The 16500-nt window shown below is 32.9% G+C and overlaps 3 protein-coding genes across 5 annotated transcripts in view; 1 reads left to right on the forward strand and 2 right to left on the reverse strand.

Moving 5' to 3' along the window:
• The window catches only part of Ccdc85 (coiled-coil domain-containing protein 85), an 84418-nt gene that overhangs the window by 13157 nt on the left and 54761 nt on the right, over positions 1-16500 (forward strand). Inside the window, exon 1 of one of the 2 annotated variants that reach the window (XM_068346602.1) lies at positions 12778-12927. The exons of the other annotated variant lie outside the window; for it this stretch is intronic. The gene's annotated coding sequence lies outside the window, so the exon portion shown is untranslated. Of the gene's footprint in view, positions 1-12777; positions 12928-16500 lie in introns of those variants that run through there. 2 annotated transcript variants of the gene reach the window in all.
• LOC137615995 (uncharacterized protein FLJ40521-like) lies at positions 4685-7391 on the reverse strand. The gene is made up of 3 exons (XM_068345676.1): positions 7356-7391; positions 5600-6773; positions 4685-4725 (listed from the first exon to the last, which is right to left on the reverse strand). Exons 1-3 carry the CDS (start codon positions 7389-7391, stop codon positions 4685-4687), a joined length of 1251 nt encoding a protein of 416 aa, XP_068201777.1.
• Positions 9921-14272, reverse strand: LOC137616667 (rhodanese domain-containing protein CG4456-like). Of its 2 annotated transcripts, XM_068346605.1 has the most exons (5): positions 14162-14272; positions 12797-12838; positions 12498-12611; positions 11429-11591; positions 9921-10338 (listed from the first exon to the last, which is right to left on the reverse strand). In XM_068346605.1, the coding sequence occupies exons 1-5, from the start codon at positions 14169-14171 to the stop codon at positions 10272-10274; spliced, it is 396 nt and encodes a 131-aa protein (XP_068202706.1). In that variant the 5' UTR covers positions 14172-14272; the 3' UTR covers positions 9921-10271. The 2 variants fall into 2 exon arrangements, with proteins under 2 accessions (XP_068202706.1, XP_068202707.1); XM_068346606.1 differs by lacking the exon at positions 12797-12838 and having other exon boundaries at positions 9923-10338; positions 14162-14257.

Consider the following 16500-nt stretch of genomic DNA (forward strand, 5'->3'; position numbering starts at 1 on the left):
GGAGCCCTTGGGCTTATAGCATTCTGTTTTTCCTTCTAGAGTTGTAGCCCAGTGGGGAAAGGAAACAAGGAAATAGATAAACCACAAGAGAAGCAATGAACTATTCAACGGAAATATTTCAAGAACAGAGTATTATTATTATTATTATTATTATTATTATTATTATTATTATTATTATTATTATTATTATTATTATTATAAGAACGGTATTATTATTATTATTATTATTATTATTATTATTATTATTATTATTATTATTATTATTATTATAAGAACAGTGAGTATTATTATTATTATTATTATTATTATTATTATTATTATTATTATCAGCTAGGCTACAACCCAAGTACTTCAGTCCTTCCAAAAACTCTTCCCTTCAGCTTATGTTATTTTCTGGACTCAGCCAAGCGAGCTCAAAGTCAGGCGACATTCTTACCTCTTAATTTATTATCGATTTGAATGCGGAAAGTGATACAGTAACTGACGAATGGCCAGCGGCGACTCGTAAATACGAAATGAATAGATGAAAGCAGCTGTTATTGTAAAGTCTTATCCATAAAGATCTTGTTTTTAGTTTAGCAGAAACCATTGGGGTCCCGCTCAAACTCTTTTGTTTCTTTGATCGCCGCAACCTCGCCATCCTTGTGAGCTAAGGATGGGGGAGTTGGGGGAGCCTATAGGTCTACCTGCTGAGTTATCAGCAGCCATTGCCTGGCCCTCCTTGGTCCTAGCTTGGGTGGAGAGAAGGGGCTTGGATGCTGATCATATGTACATATGGTCAATCTTTAGGGAATTGTCACTGTCTCTGCCATTCATGAGTGGCCTTTAAAACCTTTAAATAAATAATAGGTAAATTAATAAAAAACTTTATATATATATATATATATATATATATATATATATATATATATATATATATATATATATATATATATACATACTCCTATCTCTATTAACAAAAAAGTAATTACATCCTATACCCATTTCTACCTACCTACCTTGCTCCACGACAAAACCATTGAAATCTATCAATGAGTTAATGAAATATTCAAAGACAACGCATACATCAAAGACTTCGGTATAACAAAGCAATGATATCCCGCCATTTGGCCTTTTGTCTGCGCACACGAAATTAGAAGGTATAAAGTAAAGAGCTATTGATCTGAGGAATTTTAGCGGCGGAATATTTTAGCGGTGGAATATTTTAGCGACGGTGTAGTGAAGACGCAGTTCACGTGACCGGTGCTAGCCAGCTGAAACTTTATTTTAACGCACTGGACTAACCAGGGTTGCTACGCGACCGAACTACTGTATAAACAGTTGCCTGCAGAAATGACGCATAATGGAAAAGGAATTTTGTGTGCTGATCATATCTGTCTCTACGGCATTGTTACTGTCCCTTGACTCTGCCATTCATGGGCAGCCTTTAAATCTTTAAATCATTAAGACGACCCTGTTTGGTGATCTGCCGGACTGGGGTTCGATTCCCGCTTCTTGTAGTGTTTACAAACTCACCATCCTTGTTTGGGGGAGCCTATAGGTCTACCTGCTGAGTTATCAGCAACCATTAAAATAGATATTTCATTTATAAACTATAAAAAGACTTATGTCAGCCTATTCAACATAAAAACATTTACTGCAAGTTTGAACTTTTGAAGTCCTACCGATTCAACTACCTGATTAGGAGGATCATTCCACAACTTGGTTACAGCTGGAATAAAACTTCCAGAATACTCTGTAGTATTGAGCCTCATAATGGAGAAGGCCTGACCATTAGAATTAACTGCATGCGTAGTGCAATTCATCCCTTCATGAATATACTGCTAAAAGTATTAACTCCACTATTGCTTTAATACCAATATTAATCAAATCAATCTTCGAAACACATGGGAAAGCAAAGGTTTTCATTATCATGATAGGTACCAAAAGCATTTATTATTATTATTATTATTATTATTATTATTATTATTATTATTATTATTATTATTAGCTAAGCTAGAGTCCTAGTTGGAAAAGCGGAATGCTATAAGCCCAAGGGTTTCAACAGGGAAAATAGCCCACTGAGGAAAGGAACTAAGGAAAAACTAGAAAAGAAGTTTAAGAAAAATAGTAACATTAAAATAAATCTGTCATTTATAAACTATAAATACCATTGAAAATAACAAGAGGATAAAAAAATTCAAAATAACAAGAGGAAGAGAAACAAGATAAAATAGTGTGCCCGAGTATACAAAAGTCTACCTCTTAAGAAAAACAGAAAATGTTGACGATTGATCAGTTGATAACAGGCGTTATCACTGTTACTATACTAAATTTTTTTTAATGGGGCACGTTTGCATTGACTCTCAGGAGTGCCCTTTTAGCTCGGAAAAGTTTCCTACTAGCTGATTGGTGAGAATCAATTTGTCCTACTAATCAGCCAATAGGAAACTTCTCCGAGCTAAAAGGGCACCCCTGCTAGTCATTGCAAATCCGCCTCATTAAAAAGAATTGAGTATAGTGTTGATGTACGATGTCAGTTATGCCATTAGTCAGTGGAAATTGATGTTTCCTTAAACGCAAACAAAATTGAAAGTGGCAGACGACATTAATTATGGTGATTGTTGATGAAAAGCTTATGAGAGAGAGAGAGAGAGAGAGAGAGAGAGAGAGAGAGAGAGAGAGAGAGAGAGAGAGAGAGAGAGAGAAGAGCTATCTCTCTCTCTCTCTCTCTTTATTTACCCTAGCTGTGACCCACTGTGGTCAACTAGCAGTTTGGTAGAGTTGGCTTCATTAATTCTGGTACACTTCAGGGGAAGCTAGGCAGACGTCACTGTACCGGAATTAATGAAAGCAACTGTACCTAATTGTCTTCTTATGTGGCCACAGGCATAATGAAACTTTAGGAGACTATGATGATAAAGTTTTTTTGAAATTATGATTTCATGTTTTGCATAGATTCTAATCTAAGAAAAGAATATTATTTCAGAATATAGGTGAATATTCAAAACTGTTGCACCAATTTTCCTCTATAGAGAAATATCCACTAATGGTGCATTTAAAGGTTTAAAGGCCTCTCATGAATGGCAGGTCTAAGGGACAGTGGCATTACCCTATTAAGAAGGACAATTTCTTAGAGATTGACCATATTATACATCTGATCAACGCCAAAACTCCTCCATTCAAGCTAGGACCAAGGAGGGCCAGGCAATGGCTTCTGATGACTCAGCTACAGCTAGAAGGATTAATTCTATTAGTAATCCTCCTAGACCTATAGGCTCCCCCAAAGACCCCATCCTGAGATCTCAAGGATAGTGAGTTTCCTGACACTGAAAGAAACTACCGAGCTTGAGCAGGACTCAAACTCCCGTCCAGTAGAACGCCAGGCAGGGACGTTTCCCACAGGACACCACAATCCTAATGATTGATTTAGGAAGTTTTCTGGCCAAGTTCCATGACATGAAGTGGTCTTTAGCGTGGCCACTGAACCTTTAGGCTAAACTTTCGACTGGATGCGTTGGGATTTATTGAGCGATTACTGTGATATTTCAGATACCAACCCCCCCCCCCCTCTCTCTCTCTCTCTCTCTCTCTCTCTCTCTCTCTCTCTCTCTCTCTCTCTCTCTCTCTCTCTCTCCCTCCCCCCAGTGACCTTTCATTCTCTTTCTAAAGACCAGATTCATACACAATAATAGCTGTCTGTTTTACCCCAGTGCTTGGGCCTAGTAGATTTTATATTCAGATCAATTCTGCGTCGGCTAGCTTATTATTATTATTATTATTATTATTATTATTATTATTATTATTACTACTACTTGCTAAGCTACAACCCTAGTAGGAAAAGCAGGATGCTATAAGCCAGGGGCCCCAACTGGGAAATTAACAGAGTGAGGAAAGGAAACAAGGAAAAATAAAACATTTAAAGAACAGTAACATCATTAAAATAGATTTATAAGATACGAAAGGTAGAAGTCTCTAATAGGGTGATTTCCACGAGTCTACTACTTAGTATGTGCTATTATTTTAATCATAGTTAATCAGATGGTTTCTTCACTACAGGCTTAGAGCATCCTGCTTTTCCAGCTAGGGTTGTAGCTTAGCTCTTAATGATAATAATAATAATAATAATAATAATAATAATAATAATGAATCTTGAACACTTGCTATTATTTGTGCTATTATTTTACTCATAGCTAATCTGATGGTTTCTTCACTACAGGCTTATAGCATCCTGCTTTTCCAACTAGGGTTGTAGCTTAGCAATTAATAATAATAATATTAATAATGATAATAATAATAATAAAAATAATATTAATAGTAATAATGATAATAATGATAATAAATCTTGAACACTTGCAATGCCTCAGATGGCTTTATTTAGGGTTTGTTTTGTCCTCATTGATATCGTCTCTGCGTGCTGATCGCCAGACTGAGGTTCGAATCCCTCTCAAACTCGTTATTTCCTCTGGTCACTGCAACCTCACCATCTTTGTGAGCTAATGATGGGTATTTTGGGGGGCTTATAGATCTACCTGCTGAGTCATTAGCAAACATTACCTGGCCCTCCCTGGTCCTACCTTAGATGGAGAGGGGACTTGGGGGCTGATCATATGATATATGGTCAGTCTCTAGGGCATTATCCTGCTTGCTAGGGCAATGCCACTGTCCCTTGCCTCTGCCATTCATAAGCGGCCTATAAAAACCTTTAATGGTGTCTTGTGACACGAACAGCCAGTAAAATGTTCTCTAAAATATAGAATTTTAGGAGTATTAACTAATTAGGTATAGTTTTACTACCTTTGGTCTCTGTAACTGGGTGCAAACACTAATAGTGCCATAGCCTCTGTACCATGGTCTTTCACTGTCTTGGGTTAGAGTTCTCTTGCTTGAAGGTACACTCGGGCACACTATTCCATCTTATTCCTCTTCCTCTTGTCTTTTAAGTTTTTATGGTTTATATATGAAAAATTTATTTTAATGTTGTTACTGGTCTCAAAATATTCTATTTTAATTGTTCATGACTTCTCTTGTAGTTTCCTTATTTCTTTTCCTCACAAGGCTATTTTCCCTGTTGGAGCCCTTGGGCTTATGGCATCCTGCTTCTTCAACTGGGGTTGTAGTATAGCTAATAATAATAATAATAATAATAATAATAATAATAATAATAATAATAATAATAATAATAATAATAATAATAATAATAATAATAATAAGTGTAACTTCTTGAAATTTGACTTTCTGATAATATTCCTTTGATACGAGTTTTAAGTAACAGTTCTCATGTATAAAATGCTTTGAGGAAACATCATCTACTGATACTGTATATTTTTATGATAAATATATTTCTGTAAACATGGCTTTGGGATAACATTGGACCCAGATGTGGGTTTTCGGCACAATTTTCCTAGATACAGGTACTTTATAGAGACTAAATTCTTTGAGACACAGACGTAGTCTTTTGACAAAATTCTTGGAGAAACAGACGTCGTCTTTTGACTGAATTCTTTGAGACACAGACGTCGTCTTTTGACTGAATTCTTTGAGATACAGACATCGTCTTTTGACTATATTCTTTGAGACACAGACGTAGTCTTTTAACAAAATTCTTGGAGAAACAAACGTAGTCTTTTGACAATATTCTCGGAGACATAGATGTAGTCTTTTGACAAAATTCTTGGAGACATAGACGTATTCTTTTGACAAAATTCTTGGAGTAACGGAGGTAGTCTTTTGACAAAATTCTTTGAGTAACAAACGTAGTCTTTTGACAAAATTCCTTGAGACACAGACGTAGTCTTTTGACAAAATTCTCGGAGAAACAGACGTCGTCTTTTGACTGAATTCTTTGAGACACAGACGTCGTCTTTTGACTGAATTCTTTGAGATACAGACATCGTCTTTTGACTATATTCTTTGAGACACAGACGTAGTCTTTTGACTGAATTCTTGGAGAAACAAACGTAGTCTTTTGACAATATTCTCGGAGACATAGATGTAGTCTTTTGACAAAATTCTTGGAGACATAGACGTATTCTTTTGACAAAATTCTTGGAGTAACGGAGGTAGTCTTTTGACAAAATTCTTTGAGTAACAAACGTAGTGTTTTGACAAAATTCCTTGAGACACAGACGTAGTCTTTTGACAAAATTCTCGGAGAAACAGACGTCGTCTTTTGACTGAATTCTTTGAGACACAGACGTCGTCTTTTGACTGAATTCTTTGAGATACAGACATCGTCTTTTGACTATATTCTTTGAGACACAGACGTAGTCTTTTAACAAAATTCTTGGAGAAACAAACGTAGTCTTTTGACAATATTCTCGGAGACATAGATGTAGTCTTTTGACAAAATTCTTGGAGACATAGACGTATTCTTTTGACAAAATTCTTGGAGTAACGGAGGTAGTCTTTTGACAAAATTCTTTGAGTAACAAACGTAGTCTTTTGACAAAATTCCTTGAGACACAGACGTAGTCTTTTGACAAAATTCTTTGAGTAACAGACGTAGTCTTTTGACAAAATTCTTTGAGACACAGACGTAGTCTTTTGACAAAATTCTCGGAGAAACAGACGTAGTCTTTTGACAAAATTCTTTGAGACACAGACGTAGTCTTTTGACAAAATTCTCGGAGAAACAGACGTAGTCTTTTGACAAAATTCTCGGAGAAACAGACGTAGTCTTTTGACAAAATTCTTTGAGACACAGACGTAGTCTTTTGACAAAATTCTTTCGGGTAATTACGTGGCCTTGTCAGTCCGAGACAGTGGTTATTTCTATGACACGCACACCCCAACTTGGAAGCAAACACTCAATTAGGGCTTAGTAACAACTGACAGCCATGACCCCCTCCCCGCCCCCTCCGTAAATTACACCATACTTAGCAGTACATTGATTGGATTCCATCTTCATCCTCCTTTTTTTTTTTTTTTTTTTTTTTTTTTTTTTTTTTTTTTTTTTTTTAACAATTCCTTCACACGCTAATAACTCTCCGTTGTTAAGTTTCAGTTACGTAATGCTTCGTCAGTCATTACCTCCACCAAGGTTATAAAATCAAGCCGGTTTATTTGTGTATTTGTCCTTGTATCTATCTCTGGACAGGATTACTTCAAAACTACTAGATATAATTTGACGACATTTCCACCAAAGTTAGATCTTAGATCATTAAATATTGGAAATGATCAAGATATCCAATCTGGATCAACATTGCACTTTTCGCCATATACAGTCATCATATGAAAAGGGGGACGCGCTGTCCGTAGACTTTTAGTTGAATGTTACCTTAGATGCATCCACGGTCAGAATATGAAAAAGGAAGCCTGTAGATTTGATTATAATATTGGTCATTTATTGGCGGAGGTCGGAAATCTATACTTACTCTTGTTTGATAATGCCATATGTCTGTAAAATACATCATATGATTTAAAATCGGTTTATCAGTACTTTAAAAGGTATCAATAATCATTAATGGGAGGAGATTTAAACCAAGGAACAAATCCAAAGACTGCTTATTTTCATTGATATTAATAAACAAACCTTTTTCGATAACGCTAAACAAATTGTTTATTATTACGTATACAGTATTTGTTGATTTATTATTATTAACTTAGTCTTTTTACCTATCTTTATTATTTTCCCATCAGTGTTTACCCTATATTGCTTCATACTAAACATTGAAAAAATACGAAATCGATGGAATAAGAATTTGAAGAGTAATTATAACCGATATTGAGTTGTGATAGATAAAATAACGAATTTTGGGGATACAATGTAATGTCAAGATCGAGTTGGCAATTTCCAATAACAAACCTTTCAAACACACACGCACACACACACGCATACACACACACACGCATATATATATATATAAATATATATATATATATATATATATATATATATATATATATATATATATATATGTATGTATATATATATATATATATATATATATATATATATATATATATATATATATATATATATATATGTGTGTGTGTGTGTGTGTGTGTGTGTGTGTGTGTGTGTGTGTGTTTGAAAGGTTTGTTATATATATAAATATATATATATATATATATATATATATATATATATATATATATATATATATATATATATATATATATATATATACATATATATATGTATATATATATATATATATATATATATATATATATATATATATATATATATTCATTTAAACATCAACGGATATTTGAACTTGAATCGTTGCTTGAGGGTACACTCTTCCTCTTGTTTTTTTTTTTTCAAGATTTTATAGTTTATATATGAAAGATCTATTTTAATGTTGTTACTTTTCTTAAAGTGTTTTATTTTAATTGTTAATTGCTTCTCTTGTAGTTAATTTATCTCCTTTTTTCCTTTCCTCATTGGGCTATCTTTCCCTGTTGGAGTCCATGGGTTTATAGCATCCTGCTTTTCCAGTTAGGGTTGTAGCTTAGGTAATAATAATAATAATAATAATGATGATAATAATAATAATAATAATAATGCAAAATTGAGGTATAGACATGCCTTACAACAACAACAACAACAACAACAACAACACATGCATCAGATTTTAGTCCATTGCATGGCAAAAGCCTCAGACATGTCTTTATTCATGTCTTGGGTTTGGCAAGTTTACATCATTGCGCTGGCCACTGCGAATTGGTGATGGTGGGAGACTTTAGCCTGGGTGGCCCTAACTAGTACAGCTTTGCTGATCAAGGCGATGCGCAAACCCTTTCACCACGTTAAAGTGTTCTCACTTAGAAAGGGCTTACACAGTATTCTAGAAATTTTATTCCAGCTGTGACCAAATTGTGGAATGATCTTCCTAATCGGGTAGTTGAAACGGTAGAACTTCAAAAGTTCAAACTTGCAGCAAATGTTTTTATTTTGACATACGTCTCTTTTTATAGTTTATATATTAAAGATCTATTTTCATGTCGTTAAACTGCTCATAAATATTTCAGTTCTTCATTAGGTTACCTCTTTTGTAGTTTATTTTTTTTTCCTTACTGGGCTATTTTCTCTGTTGGGGCCCTTGGGCTTATGACATCATACTTTTCAAAGTAGGGTTGTAGTTTAGCTAATAATAATAATAATAATAATAATAATAATAAATACGAGATGGGCATTCAGTACAACGCAGACCTCCGCTGCGGCAGCTTATTTCTTGACTTTGACCTTGACTTTTAATCTCAACATATTAATTGGCGTGGATTTCCATACACTCAAATATGAACCAAGTTTGAAGTCATTGTGACAACGATGTCCAAACTTATGGCTGATTACATGAATTGGACATTTTGCTTGACCGTGACCTTGGCCTTCGACCTCCCAAAATTTAATCATTTATAGTTTTTTACATAACAGTTTATCCCTGCAAGTTTCCTTACGATTAAAATTGTGGCCAGGAAGCTGTTCACAAACAAACATACACACACACACACACAAACAGGGGCGGAAACATAACTTCCTTCCAACTTCGTTGGCGGAGGTAACAATATTATCCATTGTTAAAGAAATATGGATAGGAAAAATGATTTTCTTTGCAAATATATATTTTTTATTCTGCTGTTTGTATTTCCATTTTACTCTAATAAGAGCTTATCATCATTATACATTATTAGAGAAATATGAATGAGAAAAATTCTTTTTCTGTGTATAGGAATAATAAAATATCTTTATTTTATTTTTTATTCTATTTTGATAAAAGTATATCATCATTATCCATTATTAAAGACACATGGATAAGAAAATTCCTGTTTTAGAAATTCAATGAGTATAGGAATATTAAAAAAAAATTATTTTAAAAATCTTTATTTTGATAAAAGAACACCATCGTTATCCATTAACATGGATAAGAAGAATTAGTGTTCCAAAAATTCATTGAGAAGAGGAACATTGAAATATCGATTTTTGGATTTTATTATTTTTTATTTTATTTCAATTAATGACAATCACGTGCATTAACAAGGAACAATGAGGACATTGGTGCCAGTTACTATAGTTCAATAAAGCCTTACTACCACAGTCAAGGTTTTTTCTCAAAACATTGCACAAAGTGAAAATTGCAATATGAACTATGAGAACTCTAGGAGTACAATGGTTTTAGTGAATTGCTGCAGATAGAAGGGAAAATGAACAATTCCAATGAATGAAAATAATTAATAATTAATATTAAAAGCCGCTGGTGTTGGCTCTTCCATGAAGTGGCTGCTTATCTTGCTAAAATGAATGAGAAGAGATTGCCTTACTTAGCCCCCCCACCTACATTTCCACTTCACTCCTTTTCGGTTTTCACCTCGCCTCCCTTGGCCTTCCAGTCGTCGAAGGAGCCGGGGTATACCCTGAAGAAGGAAGAGTCGTCATTATTGTTATTATTTATTTCCTTATTTACTTTCCTCACTGAGGTATGTTTCCCTATTGGAGCTCTTGGGCTTATAGCATCTTACTTTTCCAACTAGGGTTGTAGCTTAGATAATAATAATAATAATTGTATTACTAGCTAAGTTACAACCCTAATTGGAAAAGCAAGATGCTATGAGTCCTAGGGCTCCAACGGGGAAAAATAGCCCAGTGAGGAACGGAAATACGCGATAGATAAACTAGAAGCGAAGTAATAAACAATTAAAATAAAATACTTCAAGAACAATAATAACATAAAATTAGATTTTTCATATCTATAGAAACTTAAATAAACAAGAGGAAGATAATAAGATAGGATAGTGTGCTTAAGTGAATCCTCAAGCAAGAGAACTCTAACCCAAGACAGTGGAAGGCCATGGTACAGAGGCTATGGCACTAGAGAATAATAGTTTGATTTTGGAGTGCCTCTCTCCTAGAAGAGCTGCTTACCATTAATAAAAATAATAAGTAATATTGATAAAGAAGAAGGCAAAGAGAGAGAGAGAGAGAGAGAGAGAGAGAGAGAGAGAGAGAGAGAGAGAGAGAGAGAGAGAGAGAGAGATTTAATACTAAAACAATGTTAGCATTTGTGTAATATGCAAAAAGTTATCATAATAACTTTATAATTAACATAAAGATAAATCGGGTAGTCTGATCTGTGAAGAATGCTTCCATATTATTATTATTATTGTTATTATTATTATTATTATTATTATTATTATTATTACTATATAGAATAAATTTACATTAAAAGATCTGTTATTATTATTATTATTATTATTATTATTATTATTATTATTATTATTATTATTATCATTATTATTATTATTATTATTATTACTATTATTATATAGAATAAACTTACATTAACAGATCTGTTAAACAAATTTTAAAAAATTATTATTACTGAAATTATTAAAATTATCATCATTCATAAAATTAGTAATTTTAAAATAATTCCTAACAACATTGTAGTGAAAAATACCAGGAAAGACAATTATAAAAAAATCCTGTGATCATTTTCCATCTCACCTCACTTTCATCCCAGAGGAAGCCAGCTTATCCCCAGCTCGCCTGGCACGGGACCCTTTCTGGCAGTGGACGACCACGGTGTCGTGTTCCTTGGGCTTATCGAAGCCGTATTTGCTAGAGAACTCCTCATCATCGAGATGCAGAGCATCATCTAGGTCTGGCACTGGGTTTAGAAAGGGAAAATTAGCTTATTTTGTTGATCGTAATAAACATCGTGTGAAATTTCAGCCAATTGTTATTATTATTATTATTATTATTATTATTATTATTATTATTATTATTATTATTATTGCTGTCGTTATTATTATTATTATTATTATTATTATTATTATTACTATTATTATTATTATTATTATTATTATTATTATTGTTGTTGTTGCTGTCGTTATTATTATTATTATTATTATTATTATTATTATTAATAGCTAAGTTACAACCGTAGTTGGAAAAGCAAGATGCTATAAGTCCAAGAGCTCCAACAGAGAAAAAATTGCCCGGTAAGGAAAGGGAATAAGTCAGTTTTAATGACGAAAACTGCTTAAATGTTACTAAATGTAATTAAAAATATACACAACTCTTCAAGTCTGGGGTTTTAATGACCCAAAATTGCTTAAATACTAATAAATGTAATCCCACCCCAAAAAAAAAATATTCAACCATAATTCTTTTCAAGTCAGTTTTTAATGACCAAAAATTGCTTAAATATCATTAGATATAATTCCAAAAAAGTATACAATCAACTCTTTTCAAGTCTCATTTTTTACTGACCAATAATTGATTGGATATTATTCAATATAATTCCATAAAAATATTCAATCACAACTCTATTCAAATCTGAGTTTTTAATGAGCAAAAATTACTTAAATATTACCAGATGGAATTCCAAAAAAAAAAAAAAAATATTCAACCATAACTCTTTTCAAGTTTAATGACTAAAAATAGCTTAAATAATACTAAATATGATTAAAAAAATATGAAGTCATAAGTCTTTTGAAGTCTAGATTTTGTAACCAAAAATTGCGTAAACATTATTAAATTAATTAAAGAAAAATGTTTTAGAAATACTTACGAGGAATGTTGTGTGAGCCAGGAATATGTCCCTCGTGTTCGATCTCCCCTGGGTTCCTCACGTCAATGATGACGAAGTCATCCTTGTTGCTAGAAAGCTCATCGTAATGAATATCTAAAAAAAGAAAAATATAAAAAAAAAACATTTCATAACGTCTTTTCGCATGCAATGTTTCTGAAAATATTCACAAATCTGCAAAACATTTTTAAAAACATTTTATAAAGATGAATCAGTTTGAATCGTTTACTAAAATAGATTGTTTTAACATGTTTATCAACAGGTTAATTTTGGCCATTTACCAGCACATTCTGTTGATCCTTGAGTTGATTGATTACGACGACCTGTGGGGATACAAGAGGTTAAGAAGGGAAGGATGGAATTGACTGGGCACTTTCAACCGACCTAAAGTTGATGATTGATAGAGGAGGAGGTACGTTTATCAATCGTATTTCGAATTTCCTAATGGTTGAGATTAGGAAATTTAGATGATTTTTTATTTATTAATTATAATTATTAGCTATTAAGAAGGGAAGGATGGAATTGACTGGGACACTTCTTTCAATTGACCTAAAGTTGAGGGAACAGTTTTGGCATATCAATCGTGTTTTGAATTTTCTAATTGTTGAGATTAGGAAATTTATATAATTTCTGATATATTGATTATTATTATTAGCTTAAAAATGCTATTTAAAATCATTCAAAGAGATAGTTATAAAAATTAAGTATTTAAAAAAAATTTCGATCTCCGGTCAAATAATAAGTCTGTTTGGAGTCCGTTAAAATCAGGCCGATGCCGTAATTTATATAATTTCTGATTTATTAATTATTATTATCTAGAAAAAACGTACGATTTTAAATCATTTAAAGAGATATCTATAAACAGGAAGCGTTTAAATCTATTCCGATCTCAAGTCAAATAATGTGTCTGGGTTTGGAGTCCTTAAAATCAGGCCGATGATGTAAATAATTTAGATGATTTACGATTTATCAATTATTATTATTATCTAAAAAAAATATGATTTGAAATCATCCAAAAAGATATTTATAAAAAGGCAGCGTTTAAATCTATTCCGATCTCCAGTCAAATAATGAGTCTGAGTTTGTAGTCCGTAAAATCAGGCAGATGCTCTTTCACGGCAGTCTGTCGCATTTATTAAAGGTCATAGCATTTCCCAAAGGTCTTTATATCGATTGACAGTAACAGAAACTTTCAGTATTTACAAGGGGAATTTTTAGCGGCTATGGAATTTTCCACAAAAAAAACCATACGATTGGACTTTGCTAAGAAGAAATTGTCATAGTTAGAGACGACAAGTTGTGCAGAAATTAAAAAAAAAAAAAAAAAAACTTTTGGAAGAGAGGATTATGGAAAATGTGTATTTTCCGTTAAAAGTTCCCTAAAATAAATGAACTATGTTCTGTTCGATCAGGAAAATGTATATTTGAATATCTTAATTCATTATTAGAAATTCCCAGACCGAGTAAAGCATTGGGTAGGCTACTCAGCCTTGGTATAATCTGTCTTTGGACGTATTGTCATAAAAGGACTTTGCTAAAGAATACTTAATTTAATAAACGGGGGGAAATTGGAGTCAGGAGCTCTTATTATTATTCTGGAAATTAAATATTGAATATCCAGAAGCCGTTATTCACTTGCAACTTACCAGAAGGCATAGTGGCTGTGTCTTTGGTGTGTCGGAGACGACTGTAAGGAAGGAGTATGGGAAGGTTTCTTAGGACGTCTGAACTGTGAGACTCTCCAGGTGGAACTGAATCAAGTTAGCTGAGCTGTTGAGGATTCGGGCAGGGAATTTGCTTGGCTCGACTGGTTGAAAATACGCATGTGCAGAGTTATCGAGACACACACACACACACACACACACACACACACACACACACACACACACACACACACACACACACACACACCCCATGTTTTCCGGAATTGTTATCTTTACCTAAAATGCCTACGGTTGTTTTTGTATTTGTTGTGGTTGAAATTATTTTCAGGAAATAGGTTTGAGATTTGACTGTGGTTACGATATTTCTATATCCAATAGCTTCCATAGCCATTGTTGTTAATACCGTTTGTGTTAGTTGCAATAAAATAGGAAAAATCCTTTTAATTTTTCAATAATTCAGCAGATTAATTATTGGAATTTACAGTGGAGTATTATATTTATTAATTAGAAAGGTCTGGACTTACATAGATTTAAAATATATTATAAACTTAGCAACTGCATTCGCTCTTTGAAAAACCCTACCAATAAATCAGTGCCACGTATGGCACTGAATAATTTAGTAACGACCCCCTTAGATTATACAAAGAAAATGGATATACCAGAGTCATTAAAGAAAACGAGCGTCTCCTATGACCCTTTACAAACCCCAAACTCCAAAGAATCCGCTTCATATGCATAATTTAGCAAAATTTATCATATGAGAAATGTTCAAACTAGGATTTATATATCAAATCGCCTTAAGGAAAGGAGTATTGTAAAAACCAAAGCGGTTTTGATAAATTATGTATTAACCTACTTCTATTTTTTCTTAGCTTCTTCGCTTGTTCATTGGATGAAGTAAGATATTAACGAATTTAAATTATGCTTTTAGGAAGAGCAGTTTCAGTTTTGAAAGACAGATGGAAATTATTTATTGAAATTGGGCGTGGAGGTTTTAAAGTTTTAAAATGATTTCCCCATCCAGAGATCATGCAGGATATAGTTTAAATACCGTAGGCCTATTCGAACTTCGAACAATAAGGTTTAATCACCCAGTCATTATTTTATCGCAAGGCCTATTTCTTCAGCCAGAGATCATGTATGAGACCGTTAAAATAACGTAGGCCTGCCTATTAGAACTTAAAACAAATATGTTTAATCACCCAGTCATTGTTTCATAGGTAGGACTATTTCTCCAGCCAGAGATCATGTATGAGACCGTTAAAATAACGTAGGCCTATTCGAACTTCAAACAATAAGGTTTAGTCACCCAGTCATTGTTTCTTAGAAAGGCCCATTTCTTCAGCCAGAGATGATGTATGAGACCGTTAAATAACGTAGGCCTATTCGATCTTCAAACACTCAAGTTTAATCACCCAGTCAATATTTCATAGCTAGGCCTATTTCCTCAGCCAGTATCATGTATGATATCGTTAAAATAACGCAGGCCTATTCGAACTTCAAACAATCAGGTTTAATCACTCAGTCAATATTTCATAGGTAGGACTATTTCTCCAGCCAGAGATCATGTATGAGACCATTAAAATAACGTAGACCTATTCGAACTTCAAACAATAGGGTTTAATCACCCAGTCATTGTTTCTTAGAAAGGCCTATTTCATCAGCCAGAGATCATTAAAATAACGTAGGCCTATTCGAACTTCGAACAGTTAAGTTTAATCACCCGGATATTATTACATAGATAATCCCATGTGGTCGATTTGGAATAGTTTGGAAGTTATTATGCCAATAGAACGGCAAAGTAAGGTACCCCTAGCAACGGTAATACAAGCAGCAACACACGCACTTGCAAGGCTTATATAAACGACAAAATTACCTCGGTTCCAGTAACACACACACACATATATATATATATATATATATATATATATATATATATATATATATATATATATATATATATATATATATATATATAAAATAAAGTAACACACACACACACACATATATATATATATATATATATATATATATATATATATATATATATATATATATATATATATATATATATATATATATATATATATATATACTGTATATATATAAATAAATCATCAGCCGTTATTAGTCAGGCCTCTTTTCCACCATGAAGCTCATTACTACACAACATTCTAGAAGTTTTATTCCAGGTGTGATCAATTTGTGAAATGATCTTCCTAATTGGGTAGTTGAATCGGTAGAACTTCAAAAAGTTCAAACTTGCAGCAAATGTTTTTATGTTGAACAGGCTGATATAAGTCTTTTTATAGTTTATATAT

The sequence above is a fragment of the Palaemon carinicauda genome, chromosome 22 (genome assembly GCF_036898095.1).
Source record: "Palaemon carinicauda isolate YSFRI2023 chromosome 22, ASM3689809v2, whole genome shotgun sequence".
Lineage (NCBI taxonomy): Eukaryota > Metazoa > Arthropoda > Malacostraca > Decapoda > Palaemonidae > Palaemon > Palaemon carinicauda.

Bases quoted from the DNA above. Each gene is read 5' to 3' on its own strand.
- LOC137615995 (XM_068345676.1), bottom strand. From the start codon at position 7,391: ATGTATTTTACAGACATATGGCATTATCAAACAAGA. The intron at 6,774-7,355 runs GTAAGTATAGAT...TTTGCTTCCAAG, and splicing joins TATGGCATTATCAAACAAGA to TTGGGGTGTGCGTGTCATAG. The intron at 4,726-5,599 runs GTTTGTTTCTCC...TCTATATTTTAG, and splicing joins GAATATTGTCAAAAGACTAC to AGAACATTTTACTGGCTGTT.
- LOC137616667 (XM_068346605.1), bottom strand. The intron at 12,612-12,796 runs GTAAATGGCCAA...TTCTTTTTTTAG, and splicing joins AGGATCAACAGAATGTGCTG to ATATTCATTACGATGAGCTT. The intron at 10,339-11,428 runs GTGAGATGGAAA...TTCCTTCTTCAG, and splicing joins TCCTCTGGGATGAAAGTGAG to GGTATACCCCGGCTCCTTCG.